General features: G+C 41.3%; 1 protein-coding gene and 1 long non-coding RNA gene across 11 annotated transcripts in view; one reads left to right on the top strand and one right to left on the bottom strand.

Moving 5' to 3' along the window:
- The window catches only part of LOC141425816 (uncharacterized), a 28,301-nt gene extending 22,347 nt beyond the window's left edge, over positions 1 to 5,954 (bottom strand). Inside the window, exon 1 of the long non-coding RNA XR_012450953.1 lies at positions 5,598 to 5,954. This is a non-coding gene — a long non-coding RNA (uncharacterized lncRNA). The remainder of the gene's footprint in view (positions 1 to 5,597) is intronic.
- The window catches only part of Tmcc3 (transmembrane and coiled-coil domain family 3), a 269,620-nt gene that overhangs the window by 220,420 nt on the left and 26,648 nt on the right, over positions 1 to 22,552 (top strand). Inside the window, exon 1 of one of the 10 annotated variants that reach the window (XM_074084135.1) lies at positions 6,630 to 6,907. The exons of 7 other annotated variants lie outside the window; for them this stretch is intronic. In XM_074084135.1, the coding sequence (XP_073940236.1) occupies positions 6,905 to 6,907 (3 nt within the window). In that variant the 5' untranslated portion in view covers positions 6,630 to 6,904. Of the gene's footprint in view, positions 1 to 6,629; positions 7,036 to 22,552 lie in introns of those variants that run through there. 2 more of the 10 variants (XM_074084136.1, XM_020166376.2) reach the window with 2 other exon arrangements.

Below are 22,552 nucleotides of genomic sequence, written 5' to 3'. Positions count from 1 at the left end.
TGATCCTGCCTCCCCTGGTTGTACGGGATTACTCTTTGATCGGGTGTGCATTTATTTATTTCTCCTCATACTGATTCAGAAAGTGAAAGAACTCAAATGGACAGGCCAGTGTTGGACGCTTTACCATGTCAGTTATCCTTGAAACCACTGGCATGTTCCAACATGCACCCTGCACCCAGACTTCATTAGTCACTGACCATAGATATCCTCATCATGGTGAATCAGAAGCTACACAGATACTCAGGCTCTCATGATTAAACCTAAGAAGTAGTTGGTCTACAAAGACAGAGTTAGCTCACCATGTTTTCTGGTCTCGCGGCTATGGTTAATCAGCTGGAAGTCCTTGGGGAAATTACACACCTCTGTAAGCCTGGTTTCCTTATCTTAAAATGAGGAGCTTGACCTGAATTGATGCTTCCCAGACTTGCCTGTTTATATGAATAACCTGGGGCACTGATTTAAGATGCAGAACATTTTTTAGAGATTCTGATTCACTAGGTTTGGGGTGGGGCAAGGATAGTAGGGACCCCAGATGATCCTACAAGTGGATGTTCAGGAAATTCCAGTCTAGCTTGTGGTTTCCAACTTTAGTTGGGCATAAGAATGAGGGCGGAGATGGAGGGAGAAAAGAAGCTATCCAGCACAGATTGGCATTAGTCTAGCAGGACCTAGGCGTCAGGTGATGGCAGCCACAACTTCAGAAACTTGACCCCCACTGTCCAAACTCCCTTCCAGTCTCAAGGGCAGTGCTCCCACCTGCTGTCCCCTCAACACACTGAACTGGAAGAGCCCACTGATGGTAGGCCTGGTGGCTTTGTTTACCCCCAAGGCTAGCTCCAAATCCCTCGTGAAGGTTTAGAAAAAACTTTGTTTTAAAATCTTGGAGCAGTGCAGTAATGAACATCTTTTTTCATAGACTACTGTGCATGTGTGTGGGGGTGTTTCCTTGGATAAGACAGTGTTTGCTAAGCACACTTGCATCTGGTGTGCATGAGGCAATGCTAGGGACATCTGAATTACCTGGGGAGCTTGTTAAAAAAAAAAAAATGCAGAGAATGGATTCCACACCCTGTGTACTTCCTGTACAGGGCCTGGGCAGCAATCTTTTTGTTGTTGTTACTGTTTTTAATGTGAAAGCTTTTGTGAGGTTTTTGTTTCTGTTTTTTTTCCTTTTAAGGCCAACCCTTAAAAACTAATACTTTCCCCCAATCTCCTGAGTAAAACTAACTTTCATTCTTAACCCACATTTTTAGAACAAGGGAGATAGATAAATGGAGCCACTTAGATTAGAGTCTAGAACACATAAAACCAGGGCCTTAGAGAAAACCCTGATCTTCTGAGAATCTGAGTTTAATGATTAAATCATTAATTGCTAAAGCAAATACATTTCAACGCCTATCTACTCTGTAGAGGTTCTATTTGTGCCTGGTTTTTCTATTTCCTGTTTGACAAAGATTAAAGAGCATCATTAAGTGAAGTACATAGCACATCATCTGCATAAACCTCCATTATGAAGGTTCACCTTTTTCCTAACTAGCTTAACTTAAAACGTGCAAGGTCATAAGAGAAAACATCTCATAGCTTAAGGTGAAAAAAAGAGTCCTTCCTTCCAGCTGCTGGTCCTTTACTCCAGAGATAGCAAGGGAATGTATCCATTTATAGAAATGGTCTCTGCACAGGATATCTGTATATCCATTGTTTGCTTAACCTGTCCTCTATTGATAGAGCTACAGTTTAAGTTTTGTATGTGTTTGCTTTGTAATACTGTATTTAAAATCTTTTTTTTTTTCTTTTTCTTTTTTTGCCATACTGAGGTTTGAACTCAGGGCCTGGTACTTGCTAGTCAGGTGCTCTGCCCCTTGAGCTACACTTCCAGCCCTTTTTTGCTTTAGGTTGTTTTTTAGATGGGGTTTCAGGGTTTTGTTTTTGTTTATTGCAATGGGCTGGCTTTGACTGCGATCCTCCTACCTACAACCTCCCTATAGCCTCCCACATAGCTAGGCCCACAGGTGTTCACCACCATGCCCGACTTACTGATTGAGATGCGGTCTCCAAAACTTTCTGTCTGGGCTGGTTCAAACTACAGTCCTCCAGATCTCTGCCTCCCATGTAGCTGGGATTACTTGTGTGGCTATCACACCCAGCCTATATAAAATCTCTACATTTTTTTCTGTAACTGCAGATTATTTTTTTTATTGTTTTGTTGTGTGGAAGATCAAACCTATGTCCTTGCATGTGAAAGTCAAGCACTCTGCCATTGAGCCACACCCCCAGCTCCTCATATGTGGATACGTTACTAAAAGCAAAATTGTTGGGTCACAGGAGATGTGTCTTTTCAATAAGGATTGGTGCAAACAAATTGTCCTCTCAAAGCTGGCACCAGTTTGCTTCCCTGGCTTGGGTGACACTGCTGTAGCAGACACACAGCTGCCTATCCCCGTCTACTCACACAGAACATGAGGTTGACTGAAAAGAATGAAATGTGCTTTCCCGGAGAAAGAGAAGAATTTAAAAGGTATCAGAAATGTTTGTAGGGAGAAGAGGCTAGAGTATGACTTAGTAGAGCAAGTAGCTAACTCTGAATTTGCACAGAAAGTGCTTTGTACAGGTCACAGATCCTGAACTGAGTTCTGAAGAAAGTCAGACCACCCTGGAGCATCCTGTAATCGTGAGATTACTTACTCTGGATTATGGTAAGCTGCTTCCTGGTGTGACCTGCTCTTCTAGTAGAAACTGCAGGGCAGCTTTGGATGAAGCATTATGGTAATGAGACGCTCTTCATGGTGTAGTACCTGCAAGAACGTGTGTGTAACGTGCACTTCAAAGTAATGGAAGAAAAATATGAAAGAAACAAGTCAAATTTTCCCTATTTACAGAGGACATGCTCTTATACTTAACAGACCCTAAAGACTCCACCAAAAAAACGCAAAAAACTCATAGATCTGATAAACACTCTCAGCAAAGTAGCAGTATATAAAATCACAGTACAAGAATCAGTAGCTTTCCTATAGACCAATAACATTCTGTAAAGAAATCGGAAACAATTCCATTCATTCACAGCGGCCTCAAAATGCAACCAAATACCTAAGAATAAGCCTAACTAAGGAGGTGAAAAACCTCTACAATGAAAGCTGTAAAACATTGAAGAAACAAATTGAAGAAGACCCGAGAAGATGGAAAGACCACCCATGTTCATGGATCAGCAGGATTAATATTGTGAAAATGATTGTATTACTGAAAGGAATCGACAGATTCAGTGAAATCCCCATCAAAATTCCAACGGCAGTCTTCCCCCAAATAACCAAAACAATCCTGAGCAAAGGTATCACATTACCAGACTTCAAATCATACTACAGAGCCATAGTAACAAAAGCAGCATGGTACTGGTATACAAACATACATAGACCAGTTGAATCAAATATAGAAGATCCAGAAATAACCCCCACCCCTACAACTACCTGATTCTTGACAAAGGTACTAAAAACATAGTAGAGAAAAGAAAGCCTCTTCAACAAATAGTGTTGGAAAACTAGATATCCACATGTAGAACAATGAAACTAGATCCCTATCTCTCACCCTGTACAAAAATCAATTCGAAATGGATCAAAAATCTTATGTGTAAGACCTGAAACTTTGAAACTACTAGAGAATAACACAGGGAAAACCCTTCAAGTTATAGGGATAGGCAATAATTTTCTGACAAAGACTCTACTAGCTAGGAAATAGTACCAAGAATTGACTGATAGGATTGTGTCATGTTAAATGGCTCACACCTGCAACCCTAGCTAGATACTTGGGAGGCCGAGATCAGGAGGATCACGGTTCAAGGCCAGCCCAGGCAAACAGTTCACAAGATCCCCATCTCCAAATAACCAGAGCAAAATGGACCGGAAGTGTGGCTCAAGCAGTAGACTGCCTGCTTTGCAAGTGTGAAACCCTGAGTTCAAACCCCAGTCCCACCCCAAAAAAAAAACTAACCAGTAAAGGAAACAATTATCAGTGTGAAGAGAGAGCCTACATAAGTGGAGGAGATCTTTCCCAGTTATTCATCTGACAGGGAATTAATATCCAGAATATATAAAGAACTCAAAAATTAAACACCAAAAGAACAAAATAATCCCATCAGTTACTGGACAAATGACCAAACACTTCTCAAAAGAAGTAAAGTAGCCAATAAACGCATGAAAAACATGTTCAACATCTTAGCCATCAGGGAAATGTAAATCAGAATCTATCTCACCACAGTCAGAATGGCTGTCATCAAGAAAACAAGCAACAAAAAGTGCTGAGGATGTGGGGGAAGGGGAAAGGAACCCTTACACACTGTTGGTTGGTAATGTAAATTAGTGTAGCCACTATAGAAATTAATACGGAGGTTCCTCAGAAAACTAAAAGAACTACCATATGACCCTGCTGTACCACTCCTGCATATTTACCTGAAGCAATCTAAGGCAGCATATAATAGAAATTCCTGTACACTCATGGTTATTAGGGCACTATTCACAATATCGCCTAGGTGCTTGTCAACCAATGAATGGATGAAGAAAATGTGGTATATATATATACCATGGGAGTTTTACTCAGCCACGAAGAACAACAAAATTATGCCATTTGCAGCAAAATGGATGGAACTTGAGATCATCATGTTAAGTGAAAAATATCCTGTTTTCTTTCATACATGGAATCTAGGGGTTTTTTTGTTTTGTTTTGTTTTTTAAATATGAAATAGAAGGGAGACTATTTGTGAAGAGGAAGAGGGATCAACAGGAGGGAGTGTGGAGATGAATAAGATCAAAGTACATTATATACATGTATGAAATGTTGTAATAAAACCCACTATTTTGTACAACCAATACATGCTAATAAAAAATGGAAAAAATAATGAATTTAAAAAGTTACAAACGAGCCCTCCCCCAGAAGAGCATGTGTTATAGACAAAGTGTACTATTGACATAATCTTTGGTTTGAGGCAAGACCCACGTGCTAGCATTTATTATTTAGCATTATTTTGAAAAGACCCTTATTTAAACTGAGCCAGAGGATGGAGGCTATATATTAACCTCAGTAGACACTCTCCTTAAATAATCCAATATGATTCTACCCAGAGTGAACTTCCGTGACTTCGAGTAGGCTTTATTAAACTGACAAAACTTTTCCTTCCTTTCCAAACCCCATTGCCCTTTTCTCTCCCCACCTCCAACACAGAGTTAAATCAATACCACTGAAACCACATAGCAATTTTGAGATCTTTGCATTAGTTATTTAATGTCAAGGGCAGGAAACTCCTGGTCCCCTGGACCATTCTTGCCTGAGTTTTTTATATGACTTGTGGCAATTCAAATATTTGAGAATCTGTACATACAAGGAAGGTCAAGGGGATTTAAAGATGAGTGACTGACAGCAAGAAAGCTTGGAATGTGCTGCACAGGTGAAGAACTCACATTATAATACAAAGCAGCATATGATCACTAAAGGGCACGAGGAAAACATTAAATATCTCTGTCCACCACGACATTAGGTACTTTTCTGTTCTCATTAAGTCCCAAGAGGAATTTCCTTAGATAAAACCAGCATCTCAAAAAGGTTAATTTACTTACCCAGTGTTATGCAGCTACCAAGAAGAACTGGGTCTCTAATAGGTCTGGCTGACCCAACCCCCAGGCTTATCCTCTGAGTAAGGTACCCTGAGCAGTTAATGATGGCTCCCACACTCTTTCCTCAGCTGCTTTTTCTCCAAGAGCACATTTGTGCTTAAATGTCAGGGACCCTCAAGTTAATCATGTCTGAAGCTGAACCCTCCTCTGCTCGAGGCCCCTTTTGCCTATCTTGTGGATGACCCTACAGCCTCCGCAAGTGGGATTTTCCTTGACTCTCCTCTTTATATCATAGTCAACTGGGGTGGAGTCCTTTTGACTGTCCCTCCTTTTCATAAACCCCAGGTGCTGTCCTGTGGAGGTAGGGTACCATCCTACATGCAGCTGTACCAGCTCTTGCCTCAGGGTTGCTACAGCAGCAGGTCTCATTCTGCTCCACCCAAATGCATCTTCCATTCTGATCCCAAGGGTTCCAGGCTGCAGGGGGGATGGGATCCATGACACCCAAACACCTCAGCATTTGAATGGGACACTCAGGGTCTGATCCCTGCCTGCCATCTCAGCTCTAATCCCATTTCCATCTTGCACCATATTCTCCAAACATGAACCTGTCTCCTGGTTGACTGATTCAGAACTCAGTTTACCTGGTGCACCTTTTGACAGACAAGTCTCTTCCTTTCTGCTTTAGAAAGAAATCAGCCATGTCCCCTCTCTAGTACTCCTTTAGTCCCAAGTATGCCTGTCCTCATACTTATCAGTAATTGTCATTGTTTCTCCCTCCCTGACTACCAGGCCAAAAGGGGGCTGTGCCCTCTAGCAGTGCCTAGCACATGGAGGCACCCAGAGCGTCTGTCTTGTGAAAGAATCAACAGAGGAAACGATCTCCTGACTGTTCCCTGTCTGCACACCACTTCCCCCCGAGTCAACACTAACTGTTTGCTTCACTGGTTGTTGTGTCTTCTTTAGTGTTGGTGTTTCCTGGGTTCAGTCCACTGCTTTGCATTTGCTCTGACCAGCCTGGGCTTGTTGAGTCCTTCCCCCTGTGGGTAAACCAGGAGTACCAGGCAGAATGTTGGTTCTCTGGCAATTCCAGAGTTGTGTGACAGCAGGTCTCTACTCTAGTGGGCCTCCCTGCAGAGATACAGTGTGTCTCACTTGACTTGTAACACAAAGAGCCCGTTTATACAGCAGTGCTCTGAATATAGTGCATTATTGCTGGCACTTGTGTTGGGCACAGTGCAGGGCGTGGAGTTTCTCCGAGACAAACACAGAAATACCCAGAGATAATGTGAGCAGGATCTCCAAAGTCCATGGTGAGTCATTGGTTAGGTGCTGTTTAGAATAGGCAGTCTGCCTGCCTCACACACTCATCTGCCTCTTGGGCAGGAAGGTGAGCTGGCTGCCGGTCCTGTTTTGCTCCTGATTTGTCGTGTGGCATTTGGTAAGTCTCCCTGCAGCCCTCTGGCTTCAGCCGGAGCATGTAAATAGGAATTGTAGAGCTTAGTGGTTATAAATGTCCGGTGAGATGCTTGAAAGAAATACAGGTTTTTGTGGATTCTTAATAGTTATCTTTTGCGCTTGCTGAAATCTCTCCCTAATTTCTTAGTTGATTTCTGGGTATTTAAGCTGCCTAAACTCCTAACGAATCGCCAAACTCCTTTATTGTTTGGTCGTTTTAGAACTGTAAATCCAGCGTGAGTGAGTAAAGAGATAGACAAATAATCTGGGTTTGAGTGTGCCAGCTACTGGCTGGAAGACAGCCAGTTCTCCTCCCACTTGCCTGTGAGCTGGGAAACAGTCCCATGTCTAACAGGCTCTGAGTTGGAATCTAACTTTGTGTTTTAATGTCAGCTCTTCCCACAAATGGGCATCGTCCAGCCCTTCTGCCCTGGAAACTTGAGCCTCCACAAAACTGATTTTTGTTGCGTACTCAGCCACCGTGGGAAAAAGGACGTGGAGGTCACCAAGCTGTGGGCGGGGGAGAAGCAGCCATAAGGGAATTGTGCTGTGCCTCTGAATCGGACATCCTCTGGCCACTGGGGGGTCCCGCAGTGGGATGGGGGCTTCCTGCAGTGGTGAGGGCTCCATTTCATGTGACCTCGGCTAGAGCTGCTGAGCCATTGAAAGTTTGTATTCAACTTGTGGCTGGGTGTGCCTTTGCTGTAGAAGAAGACTTCTGTCCATTGCTACAAGCAAATGTAATCTTTCATTCCTAGACATTAAAATATTTGAACACATTTAACCGAGGTCTTTTCCAAGTAGTTCTGCATCCACGGTTGTTTAGAATGTCACAAAGGAGAGTGGATTATTGATAGCCATCTTTGATCTTTTGAAACGGGAATAATGGAGGAAGGGAGAAAGGGTGGGAGGTTAGAGGAATTGATCCCTTGAACCTTGAAGGTTCAGTGTATATTATTTAAAAAGAAAAATTGGAGGGGCCAGTTGTTCCAACAGACAGCAAGTATCCTGTAGCCTCATAGCATTGTCAGTGTAATGCTTGATGGAGTTTGACACACACACAGCGTCAGTTGGAATGAAAGGGAATGCTCTCCACACTGCTAGAGCACTGCTTCTGAAACAGCTTCAGCTGCCTTCTGTGTCAGGCTGTTGACAGAAATGGAGGATGGGCCTGTCTCTGATGGACAGGCCATTCTGGAGAGGGGCTTGTGATGCCGGCCCCTCCTGCTCTTCCTTCTGCCTGTTTTGCTCCTTCATCCAGCTGAGGGGGAACTGAATTGTTTTACTGCCTTGGGGTTAACTGTGGCCTGGGGGAAAACGTGGGGTTTTCACCTGAGGCATCTTTCACATTCCTGGGTATGATCCAGCAAGGATAATGACCAGGAAGACAGGCAGAACCCATGGCAAAGGTGGCCTGAGGGCCTTTGGGTACAGGTCACAATTTAGATTTTAATATTATTATCTAAAGAGTTAAGTATAGGGCCAGAGAGAGCAGTAGGATTAAAAGATGTTACTCATTGTACAACTTAAACACACACATACACACGTTCAGTTTTACTTTGTAATTTATTCCACGGTTTTTATTTTTAAAGTGATTATACATTTTAAAATATTACACAGAGAAGATATTCCAATAAGAAAAAAAAATATAAACACCTCTATGTCTAAAACCCTAAAACCCGTGGTGAAGTACTGAACGTAGCCCTGTTTCCTTCTTCCCTGATTGGGTGTCCCTCCATCACAGGCCATCCCCACCCCCAACAGGTCATCTCTGTCTTAAGATTCGTGCTAATCTTTCCATTGCTTTTCCTCCATCATTTTACCACCTATGTGTTCACACCTAAGCAAGACTTTGCCTGCATTTGACCTTCAAAAAGTTTCATTCTGAATACGCTTTTTTTGTGTGTTTGTTTTGTTTTGTCTTTTGAGTCAGGATCTTGCTCTATAGCTGGGAACTCGCTATGTAGCAAAGGCTGGCCTCAAACTAGTGATCCTCCAGCCTCAGCCTACCAAGTGCCTGAATGTGTTCTTCTTTAAGATTATTTTTAATTATTATAATTCTAGTTCATGTCATTCCACTGCTCAGATGTAGGAAATGTATGTATATTTGTGTATGTGTATCTTACCCATAGACCTTTGGATTTTTTTATGGATTGTTGGTTATTGTTGCTATGGGTTTTTTTGTGAACAATGATGTTGTGAATATTTTTAATTCATTCTATCCTAGGAATGATATTTTGGGGTCTCTAGGGCATGTACATATTCAAATACCAAAGTTTTTAATGTTTTTAGAATTGATTATATGTGAACATTTCAGATATATCTTATAATCTGGTTTTAGCGTTACTTCATTTTAAAATACATCCTAAAACCACCAAAAATTTATTTCAGTGAAAATAGCCCTGTTCTGTTTGGGCTTCTGAGAAATTTAACTTCAACCTTAAGGACTTGGCTTTATTGTGTTTCGTAGGTGTTGTTGCAGAAACCATTTTTGAAAGGTAAAACCAAGTATTAAAGCCTAGAAGTCACAAATAAAGCAGTCTAGCCCTGAGGAGCAGACAGCTCCTAGAAGAACCATATCTCTTAAGCTTTCCTGTCAGGTATCATGTAGTACAGGGCTGCGTTTGGGGAATAGGTTCTGAGAAATGCTTCATTAGGTGATTTTTGTCTTTGTACAAACATTACAACGTGTACTTACACAAACCCAGCTGGTCTAGCCTAGGTCTACCACACACCTAGGTTGGACCACAAGGTGTAACATGTTATTCAGAATGCTGCAGGCAGTTGCAACAGTGGTATTTGTGTATCTAAACATGGAAAAAGTACCATGAAATACCTATCAAAGATTTTTTAAAACATGGTCCACCTGTGTACTTGGGCACTTGCAGGTGGATCTTGCAGGACTGGCAGTTAGTTGCTCTGGACGAGTCAGTGAGAGGGTGGGGAGGGAATGTGAAAGCCTAGGAGGTCCATTACTACAGACTTAAAAACTGTACATTAGGCTACATTAAATTTATTAAAAATAGTTTTCTTCAATAACTAATTAACCTTAGCTTAATGTTACTTTTTTACTTTATAAAATACTAAAAATTTAAACATTGTGACTTTCATAACACCTCAAAAGACACATTGTATAATTGTCTAAAAGTATGTTTTAAGATACCTGTTTTTAAATTTTTTATTTAAAATTTTTATTTTACTCTTTAGCCTTTTGTTGTTGTTGTCCTTAGAAAACTAAGACACAAACACACACATTAGCCTAGGCCAAGACAGGGTCAGGATTATTGATACCACTGTTTTTTTTTTCCACTGGAAAGCCTTTGGGTCTGATGTCTGTGACATCTGTGACAGCAAGGCCTTCTTCAGGACACCTCCTGAAAGGCCTGTTTGAGGATGTTCTACAGTGAACTTTTTTTAATGCTACGCAGAAGAAGTACATGCTAAAAAAAAGATTTAAAAAAGTAAATACATCACCTAGTAACAGTCCTTTATCATTAAGCATTATGAATGCTATATATGTGTATATGCTATACTTTTATATACCTGACACCACAGTAGGCTTATTTACACCGGTGTCACCACTGACACACAAGTAACACGTTGTACTGTGATGTTAAGACAGCTGTGATGTCACTAGATGATGGAAATTTTTCAGCTCAACTATAATCTTACAGGACTCCTGTGTATATGCAGTTCCTTGTCAATAGAAGTGTCTTTATGCAGTGCACGTGACACGTGCATTTCCACAAAGGTGGCTGTCGTACACTTGCCATTTGCACTCCTGTGGATGTTCCCAGTGAAGAGTCTGCACGGGAAATATCTCTGTCCACGCAATGCAGAGTCAAAGCTATGTGTGCTGGGAAACCTAATGCTCAGTAGAAATGTTTCTGTGGCATTGGTCCCTTGAGAAGATAGTGTTTTGTGAAGAGCTATGTGACAAAGATGTAACATTAGCATACAGTGCTTTTTTTATGGATTTTTCACTTGAAATTTTGTATTTGACTTGGCAATTCCAACTTAGTCTATGAAAGCTTCTTAGAACTACTCTTGAAGACATGATTTTCCTTCCTTGGGAAATTGAATTTAAGAAATCTCTTTTCAGTAGAGAGTTACTTTTCTTTAAAAGTAATCACATGAATGAAATCATTAAGTTTGTGTGTAGCTACAAAAAGATCCTGTATGCTGGTTGCCAGTTATTTTGCTACTGTTAGTAAGATCATAGGTCCTTAGAGGAGTCAAGGAAGTAAATTGATGTGTTAATGCAATTTTGCAGGCATTTACCTATTAGTTTCACTTTGAGGACTTTGTTTAAAAGTATAAAAATAAAGTGAAAGAGAACTATGTTAAAAAGTATCTCAGTCCCCAGATTCCAAGTCCTACTCCACAGGTAACTAGCATCCACAGTTCTTAGGATATCCTTTTAGAAAATGACATACAAATGGAGTGTACTTGTATGCATCTGTGATAGCCCCCACCCTTCTTTTTAAAGCACAGGTGAGCAGGCACTGCACGAATAACTCTGCATCTTGTTTTCCCCTCTTAGTGTTCAGCTTGGACAAGCTCCCATGGTAGCCCATTCAGATCCATTTCCATTTTAGTGTCTGCATCATTTTCTAGTGCACTGCAATTTTTTTTTAAGTAGTTCACTATTGACAGATGTCTATGCTGTTTCCAGAACTAGAAACAGATGGTGCTGGTGGCAGCGGCGGTGGTGGCAGACTATCGTGTTAGAAGCAGCAAAGAAGACTCAGAGAAAGAGGCAAAAGACTTGTATATACTTTGATCTCCATTTCTGTTCTTTAAATCTCATGGAGTTGTTTATCTGTTTTAGGATGTCTTGAGAACTATATGCTATCTCAAAAGGGCTAGATTTTTTTCCTTCCTTACTCTTTTTTCCCTGTGATGATCCTGACAGAGAAGATTGTGATATTTAACCAAAAATCTGAGGAAAAGGTTATTGACAGTTTAGTGACCAAAGACTTGGGTGGTTCCAGTTCTCGTGTCTCCTACCTGCACACCTTACGGCAACTGGACTGTTTGTTATAATGTCATTAGCAAAACTTTCTTACAGTGTTCCATCTATTTGGACATGGAGGCTGTCCTGATGCAGAGTTTATCATTGCATTAATATGTTTGCAAACGGTGGGCTACCTCTGCACACACTTTTCTACCTGGCTGGCCTGGCTTGTTCCTACAGTGGAGGCTAGCACTGTTAGAGTCTGCTTCCCCATCCTCTTCTGCAGCTGGGGCATGTGACTCAGGACTGGTCAGAAGGTCCCAACGGGAGATCTGCTGAGGAGCTTCTGGAGAATGTTCTCCCTAATAAAACAGGAAAGAAGAGAAGCATCCTCACCCAGAGCCAGGAGTCGTCTGCATGTGATTCCTGTTTTGCCTCCACAAGGGAACAAGCAACTGTCCAGAGGATAATGGAGTAAAAAATGGAAAGTGCTTGGGTCTGTGCTATCCCCAAGCCTCTAAATTAGCCCTGTCCTTTGATCTTCTTAGTTTACAAGATCATAAGTACCCTTAGTATTGAATCTTCTTTTATTCAGTTACTGAAATTATCCTACCTGATAGGGAATTTTATCCATAGGAAATAATATCAAAGTAGTAAAGTGACTCACTTACAAAGACAGTTAAGTGCCTATTGTGTCCAAGAGACAATATGAGGCTCTGAGGCTGCTGAAAAAATTTTTTTAAAAATAAAGTGATTAAAATGAGGCAGTAAGAATTTAGCCACAGGAATTCTGAATCAGACTGATATTGGGGGTGACCAGAATTGACTTTGCGTGGGAGAGGTTAAATTGAGATGGAAGCTGAAGGAATCCTGAGATTTAGTAAGGAGTGTGGGGAGGAAGGGGCTTCAGAAGGAAGAGGCTGTGAAGTCAACCCTGGCTGAAACTCTGGCTGTCACTCCCTAGTTTGCAACTTTATCAAGTTCCTTAATTTGCATAATTGTGGTAGAAACTAGAGACAAACTGTCAAACATCTGTAATGCTGATGGTTGCATAGCTGGCAAAAGTAAATGGTGGAAGAGAGGAGCTTAAGAACCATACAGCAGAGGGGGCTCATGAACAAAGGGGAGGTGAGTGAGTGGAAGTGACCTGGGCATTCGTGCTTGAGTGGGAAAAGGCTCAGTGGATCAGGTCATGGAAGAGGGCGAGAGTACAAAGTCTGGACAGAGGCAGGATTGGGTCAAGACATGGAGGCCCTTAACTTCCAGGTTCAGGAATTTCAGTCTCATCCTGTAGATAGTCTGTGTGTGATTTTTGAGAAGCGCAGTGAGGAGCAGAAGATTGTTACAGTTGTCTAGATGTGCAGCATAAAAGACTTGGGCCAGGCAGGTACAGGTGTTCAAGAAAAAGGAAGGGTCCACTGTTAGACTAGTGAGAAAGAAACTTAGTGAATGTGGCAGGCAAGGGAGAGGGAACCAAATGGCTGTCAGTCACGCAGTATGAAATTCAGAACAGATTTCTTACACGTTGAGGTAATCATGTCCTAGGCTGGGACAAGAGCAGTTGGAAAGAGAGGGAGGGACAAGATGGCAGACTGTTGACATCCCTATAGCCCAGCGACGACAAACTACCCTGAAAAAAGGAAGATCAGAGGACCCCAAAAGGCACCCATGGGGTCCCATAACCAGCGAGAAGCAAAACCCTCTCCGGATCCACAAATAGAGAAGCATTTACCATGGGAAGAATGGGAAGAACAGCTCACAGCTCAACATTTCCCATCCCTGCCCCTGAAGTTGCTGTACAGCTCCAGGCTCCATTACTCCACTGCTTGGTGGTAAGTCCTGCTTCCCGGCAGACACAGGAACTTAGAGTTCCATGCTGCCCATTCTATACAACCTGCTGTCTTCACTGTGAAATGCCAGGGAAACCAGCACTCCTGCTGCTCCACAGGTAACAGAATGCGCGAGCCAGCAGGCTTGTTTCCCCCAAGCTGGCAGCAGTGCCACTGTACTATGTTCCTTCAGGCCCCAGAACTTCCACTGCCTGCACATGTGGTTCCCCTGACCTGGCAGCGGCTGCCATGGCTCCTAGTAGTTGGCACCAGCAAGCAGGCCCCAGGGCTCTTGCTGTCTGCAGGCTTGGTTCCCCCTGTGTCAGCAGCAGCGCCACTGGACTGTGCTTCTGGAAGCCCGGACTGGCAGTCAGGCTTCAGAACTTCTGCTGCCGATAGGCTTGGTTCCCCCAAACTGGCAGCAGCTATTGTGACTCCTGATAGCCCGCATCGGCAAGTAGGCCCCAGGGCTCCTGCTACCCGAAGTCTTGGTTCCTCCATGCCTGCAGCACTACTGCACTGCTCTTCTAGAGCCCACAACTGGAAATCAGGCCCCAGAACTCCCGCTGCTCAAAGGCTTGATTCCCCTGTGCCTGCAGCAGTTGCCAGGGCTCCTGGTAGCCGGGCGCCAACAAGCAAGCCTCAGGGCTCTTGCTGCCTGCAGACTTGGGTCCCCTGTGCCTGCAGCAGCTGCCATGGCTGCTGGAAGCCCATGCCCCAGTACTAGTAGACCCCAGGGACTCTGCTGCCTTGTGAGCACCAGATGATTCAAGTCCACACATTAGACCAAATAGATATGGTTGATATCTACAGGGTATTTCATCTGACAGCTAGGCAATACACATTGCTTTCTATATCTCAGGGAACTTTCTCCAAAATAGATCATATTTTAGGACACAAAGCAAGTCTCAACAAATTCAAGAAAATTGAAATAACCCTCTGCATCATATCAGATCACCACAGAATATAACTAGCCCTCAACAAAAAAAGAAGCCCCAGAAAATATTCAAGCACATGGAGACCAAATAACACACTGCTGAAAAACCAGTGGGCGACTGAAGAAATAAGGAAAGAAATCAAAAAGTTCCTAGAATCCAATGAAAATGAAAATATAACCTACCAGGATCTGGAGGACACAGCAAAGGCTATACTAAGGGGAAAGTTTATAGCTATAAGTGCCTACATTAAAAAACAGAGACCTCTCAGACAATCTAATGATGCACCTTAAGCTCCTAGAAAAACAAGAACAAAGCAAACCCAAAACCAGCAGATGGAGAGAAATAATAAAGATCAGGGCCAAGATCAGTGAGATCAAAACCAAACAAATGATAAAAAGAATCAATTAAACAAAAAGTTGGTTCTTTGAAAAGATTAACAAGATCGACAAACCCTTTTAGCCAACATGACAAAATGGAGGAGGGAGAAGACCCAAATTAATAAAATCAGAGATGAAAAAGGGGACATAACCACAAATACTAGTGAAATCCAGAGGATCATTAGAGAGTACTTTGAAAACATATATTCAAGTAAACTGGAAAATCTAAATGAAATGGATAAATTCCTAGATGCATAGAACCAACCAAAATTGAACCAAGAAGATATTAAACACCTAAATAGTCCTATTACATGCAATGAAATTGAAGCAGTAATAAAGAGTCTCCCTACAAAGAAGAGCCCAATACCTGATGGATTCATGGGTGAATTTTACCAAACCTTTAAAGAAGAACTAACACCAATGAATATGCCTCAGACTTCTCCAAGAAACAGAAGAGGAAGGAACACTACCAAACTCAGTCTACAAAGCCAGCTTTACAGTCATTCCAAAACCCAGTAAAAACATAACCAGAAAAGAGACTTAAAGACCAATATCTTTAATGAATGTAGATGCAAAGATTTTCAACAAAATACTGGCAACAGAATTCAACAATACATCAAAAAGATCATAGACCATGACCAAGTCGGTTTCATTCCAGGGATGCAAAGATGGTTCAACATACATAAATCCAGAAACACAATGCAGCATATAAACAGAAGCAAGGACAGAAACCACATGATCCTCTCAATAGACATAGAAAAGGCCTTTGACAAAATCCAGCACCCTTTCATGATAAAAGCTCTGAAGAAACTAGGAATAGAAAGAATGTTCCTCAACATAATAAAAGCTATATATGACAAACCTAGAGCCTACATCATACTAAATGGAGAACAAGTGAAACCATTCCCCTAAAGTCAAGAACAAGACAGGGCTGTCTGCTTTCTCTACTCCTATTCAATATAGTTTTGGAATTCCTAGCCAGAGCAATAAGACAAGAGCAAGGAAAAAAAGGGATTCAAACAGGGAAGGAAGAAGTCAAACTATCCCTGTTTGCAGATGATATGATCCTATACCTAAGAGACCCCAAAACCTCTACCAAAAAGCTACTACAAATCATAAACTCTTTCAGCAAAGTAGCAGGATGGAAAATTAACATGCCAAAATCAGTAGCTTTTCTATATACCAACAATGCACAGATTGAGAAATCAGGGAAACAATCCCATTTACAATAGCCCCAAAACAATAAAGTACCTTGGCGTAAATTTGACAATGGAAACCAAAGACCTGTTTAATGAAAACTATAAATCACTGAAGAGAGAAATTGAAAAAGAAACCAGAAAATGGAAAGATCTTCCATGCTCGTGGATCAGTAGAATCAACATTGTAGAAATGGCCATACTATCAAAAGCAATCTACAAAAATTCCAATGACATTCTACACAGAAATAGGAGTATATATGGAAATACAAAAGACCTCGAATAGCCAAAGCAATTCTGAGCAAAAAAATTCCAAAACTGGAGGTATCACACCCAATTTCAAACTATACTACAGAGCTATAACAATAAAGACAGCATGGAACTGTCACAAAAACAGACAGGAAGACCAATGGATCAGAATAGAAAATCCAAACTTAAACCCACACATCTATAGCCAACTGATCTTTGACAAAGGAGCCCAAAACACACAATGGAGAAAAGACAGCCTCTTCAAATGCTGCTGGAAAAACTGAATATCCACATATAGATGTCTGAAACTAGATCCCTGTCTTTCACTCTGTACCAAAATCAACTCAGAGTGGATTAAAGACCTTTAATATAAGCCCTGAAACTTTGAAACAACTCCAAGAAGCAGTAGGAAATACACTGGAACAGATAGTTCCTAAACAGAACTCAAAAGGCTTAGCATCTAAGAGAAACAATGAACAAATGGGACTGCATCAAACTAAAGAGCTTCTGCACAGCAAAGGAAATAGTCACCAGACTCAAGAGACAGCAGAACAGAACAGAAGAAAATCTTTGCCAGATACTCATCTGATAAGGGACTCCACCAGAATCTACAGGGACCTCAAAAAACTCAGCCCCCAAAGAATCAACACCCTAATGAAGAAATGGGCACATGAATTAAACAGGGAATTCTCAAGAGAAGAGGTGCAAATGGCCAGTAAATACATGAAGTGATCAACTTCCCTGGTTATAAAAGAGATGCAAATCAAAACAACACTTAGTTGTCATCTCACTCCAGTTAGAATGGCCATAATCAAGAGTAACAACAAATGCTGGTGAGGATGTGCTGAAACAGGAACCCTTATACACTGTTGGTGGGAATGCAAATTAGTACAACCACTATGGAAAGCAATGTGAAGATTCCTCAAAAAACTAGAGATAGAACTGTCATATGATTGATCCAGTGACACTACTCCTGGGCATACCCAAAAGAACATAAGACAGGATGCAGTAGAGACACCTGTACACCAGTGTTCATTGCAGCACTATTCACAATAACCAAGCTCTGGAAACAACCCAGATGCCCTACAACTGATAAGTGGATCAAGAAATTGTGGTACATACACAGTAGAGTATTACTCAGCCACAAAGAATAATGACATGTAGTTTGAAGGTAAATGGATCCAAATGGAGGACATCATGTTAAGTGAAGTTAGCCAGGCTCAGAAACACAAAAGCCACATGTTTTCTCTCATACGTGGAAGATAGATCCAAAGGTAAACATATACACAAAACAACCATAGTCGTATACAAACTCAGATGTAGAATATGTAATAATGGAACTACTCTGTGGAACTTGGGGAAAGAAGAAAAGAAAAGGAGAATGATAGGCCATTAGTAATATCACATAACGTAAGATGTGAAGGTAGAGGATATAAGGCTGTGTACTGAAAGCTGTTGAAAAACGGGGTGGGAGGTAAAGGGGTAAGGGAGAGTAATGGAAGGGTCTGAACAGACCAAAGTAAAGCACACCCACAGTGGGCATACATTGAGACACCCCCTTGAACATCAACTTAAATATTAATAATGAAAAGCAGGACTGTAAAATAAGCACAGTCTGTGGGAGGGTATTAGTGGGAAGGGGGAGTGAAGGAAGGAGATTAAGGTGACAGTATATAATTGATGGACTATATGAAACAGAACTAAAAAAACCTCTTGCAATTGCTTGGGATGGGTTGGGGAGGGGGCTGAGGGGGAGAGATGATGGGAGAAAGATAAATAATGTACAATATAAGTCTGATTGGAATTGTCACTTCGAACCCCCGCCCCCAAATAATGAACATATCCTAATTAAAAAAAAGAACAGTTGGAAAGGTTTATTGAAATTATTGATGAAAGATGCTAAGTGGAAAATTAACTATTGTACCCAAATCTGCTTGTCATTTAATTCCTGCCTAATTATGCTTGTCACTTTCCTCCTGTTTAAAAATATTAAGTTCAGTTCCTTTGGAGGGTGTGCCCCTTAATAAAACAAACATACCCTTGTCTGTGATAGGATTGGATACTTAGAGTCAGTTCTGTAATGTAAAGTATATATTCACTGACTGTTGCCTGCATATTTATCAGGATGGAAAACAATCAAGTGTTACTTTCTGACCAGCGAGTATGGTATTTGCAGATATATTTACAGTGGCCGTAATAATAAAACAGTTACAACAACATCTAAAGGAATGAATGACTCCAGAGGCATCAAAGTATAGAAGTCAAAGAAATTCCAGTGCATCGAGCTCAGGGAGTAGCTTGGGCTGAATGAGTTTTCATAATGTTCTCAGTTGGTGAATCTCGAACAGATGGTCCTCTCAACATTTTGAATATGTTGAATAAAGTAGGTGGACTGAGTCAAATTAATGAAGAACACCACATTGTAGATACTCTTACGTATTCAGCAGCCCTTGTAGTCAGGTCCATTAGTTTCCCAAGGCAAAAGAAAGGCACAGAAAAACCGTATCATTCGTGTATCTTAGGGAGCTAGGTGTGAATAAAGCTAGCATTTTACCTTTGGGCATAAAATTAGTGCATGTTCAAGTGGTAATTCTGCACACAGGCAATTCTGTAATAAGCTCAGAGCAGGTGTCCCTATCTGAGAGTTCCCACAGTGTCTGGGGGAGTTAGGGCTGTATGCCAGGTACAGATCCATGATTTGGTCTATTGCAATTCCCAGGAAAGAAAAAAATGCATCTGGCATTGAAACTGCCTCTTCCTCCCCTTCCCCCGACACACATTTTTCCCCTTTTATTAATCTAATTTTTTTCCAGGCAGAATTCAAGTCATAGTGCCTAGTTATAGAGTAGATATGTACACCATGGAACATTCCTGCAGTCAGCACAGGCTTCTGTAATAAGGCTGAGAGTGAGGAGAATCTGTTTTGTAGCATTGAACTATTTCTTTTTTCAGTCCATCAACAAAAGACAGAAGGACCTGCACCCTTCAGGGAAGTCATCTTAACTCCTGCCTTTTCTTTCATCCGAGGTGAAAACATTGCCCTTCATAACCTGCCCAGCCCCTGTTGAAAAAGCAGCAAGGCTATAATTGGAATTTGTTTAGTGTCTTGGGTCCCCAGAAGACAAATGAATGGAAGTGGCCTAAATTACCAGTCATGTGTTTATGAGGCATGATGCCTGGTTTCCTATCACCTGATAGCTAATATTCTTTTAGGTGAGAACTCAGCTATCCTGAGCTTCAAATGGGGTGTATATGTGTGATAGTAGGTCCGGGTACATGATCCCTGCCTCCCAGACAGAGGCTCACTTAGTGTTAGTGTGCAGTGGCGTATGAGTGTATAGGAATATACTGACCAAATCTCACAAATGCGTTAGTGAATCATTCTTCTGTGACGGCCCAGCCCATGAACCAAATCCTGAATACAGACACAGCTCTGGATTTTTACACAGTTAGTGAGAATTGAAACTGTGTAAGCCTGGTCACAGTAGCATGCCTGTAATTTCAGCTACTGGGAAGCTAAGACAGGAGGATTAGTTCAGCCCAGGAATTCGTGGTCAACCTGAGCAACATAGCAAGAGTCCCTTTCAAAAAAAAAAAAAAATACATAAACTGTCAATATTCAAGATATAATTTTATGAATTCTCTCTTTTTGATGTTTCCATTCACCATTTCTGGATGTTTTTTGTTTTCATGGTAAGTGTCACATATAACATGGTTTGCAGAGCTTGATGTAGGGTGGCTGTGTTCTGCAGAGTCTGATGCCTCCTTTGAGACATATTTGCCCTGCAGGTTTTTTTTTCCCAGCACTAGGGTTTGATCTGCACTTGAGCCTACACCTCCAGCCCATTTTGCTTTACTTTATTTTTCACATAGGGTCTTACACTTTTTGTCCTGGGCTGCCTCGCTGGGATTACAGGTGTATACCACCATGCCTACCATCCATTGCATATCTTTTGTACCCCATCACTCAATTCTGACTCAGGATGACCCATTTAGTCATTCTTAATTTTAGATACTCCGAGTAACTTTTGGTTTTCCTAAGCATTTTACTTTTTGCCTCTGAAGACTTGTCATTCTCTCTGGTAGGCTCTCTCTACTGGTTTTTGACTCTCCTACTCTTAAGTCCTTCCCAGGAGTCTTCTCCCTGAAGCACCCTGCAGTAATCATTTCCTTCCCTTTGTTCCCTGCAGTACTTATCTACATTTTCCTATGCACATAGTTCAGATGTCTTTCAGCCCAAGCAGCGGGCACTCCCACAACTAAGCTTACTCTATTCCTCTTCCAGACTCTAGTCCTTTTAGCACACTGCCCAGCTCACAAAAGATGCCCTGGGAAAAAAAACAAACATTTTTCCAGTAGAAATGCAAATTTCGGTGGGCCTGGTTTAGAACCTAAATTAATCAATTGTCAGCTGTCATAGAAAAATTTGGTCTAAGTAAGTGAGCGAGTTCTAATTGTTCTTTGTGTGCTTTTAGTTAAATTCAGCCTTTGGAGAAACATTGGCTTTCTAAGTAACTATTATATAATGAAACAAGGCATTAGCACTGTGCATCAACATGGTATTTAGGATTTTGCTGCATTTTGCAGAATTTAAAATTAAGTATTCTTGTTTCTAAATCTGATATATTCAGTTATACCACAGATATTTAGTGCCTTGCAAATATACACTATACATACAGATTTTCACTTCTTTTCATTTGCTCTTTTGTGTTCTTGTATAAAAAGCAAATATTTATTAGGTAGCATAATGAAAGTTGTGGAAACTAAAAACATTAAAAAGCTGGCAAAATGCAGTAAAACTTGACAGGCTAATGAAATTAAAGTTCTTTTCTTGCTAGAATTGAATGATATGTATGCTAATATTTATTCATTGAGCACCTGTGATGTAATAGATACTCTACAGGAATAATTCTGACAACTCCACATTTTCATGATCTAGGATTTGGGGCATTTATTTTACTTTTTAAGATATAATTTAGAGTAAAGTGCATACATCTTAAATTGCAGTTGGATGAGTCTTACCAGCTTCATCAGTATTGTCAGTGGCCCAGTGCTCCCTGGTGCCATCTTCTGGTGACTCATTCTAGGGAGAATGCTTGCCAGCCAAGGTATCCACTGTTCTGGTCTCTGAGTCACTGTAAACGCACAGCACATTCTCTGTCATGTGTGCTTTTTTACTTTAAGTGACATACAATGAGATTCCTCTGTGTTATGCTAACAGGCATTTTGTGGGGGTGGGGCTCCCAGACCCAGCAGTAACAGGATTATGTGAGTATGAGCGCTGCAAAGACCTTAGAGGTCTCAGAGTTGAGCTACCTTGTTCTCTCAAATGAGGGAAACTGGAACACAAATCCCTAGTCTGTCTGGAGCACGTGTCTCCCTGAGGTCGCTACCGTGTCAAAATTCAAATGAGATCCTGTGGATGACCCTAGTCCACAGGAGCCCAACCTTAGGAATTTAGAAATCCACACGCCATAATCTCGAAATTTCACTCACTTACCCTGAGCACTTCCCTCTCATTTCACTGACTCTGTTCATGGAACTTACACTTTTCGTTAAAACCAGTCCATAAGAGAGAAGGAAGGGAAAAGTTTAACCAATGCAAGCATTTATTTGGGCATTTTTAGTTTCAAGGCACTGTGTTGAATTTTTGATGTTCCCAGATGTGGTCCTTTTAAAGCCATGATGAGAACCACAAGGATTATTCTTAGGATGGGGAGCCTTAGAGCACATTCTGAACCTGATCTCTGCAAGTAAAACTGGTTCCTGCTAAGGTACTAATGAGTCATAGACAGAATTTTGAAGGAGAGATTAGGGGACCTATGGCAGTAGAAAATTAAATCCTTTACTGTCAAGGAAGTAACCACAGCACAGTCTTCAGAATGTTGGAGTCTCTTTAGATATGGTCGGTAAACATAGAAACCAATGACTCATCTTTTTCCCAATGGTAAAGC

This window comes from Castor canadensis, chromosome 8 (genome assembly GCF_047511655.1).
Source record: "Castor canadensis chromosome 8, mCasCan1.hap1v2, whole genome shotgun sequence".
Lineage (NCBI taxonomy): Eukaryota > Metazoa > Chordata > Mammalia > Rodentia > Castoridae > Castor > Castor canadensis.
This window is presented reverse-complemented; position numbering and strand designations above follow the sequence as displayed.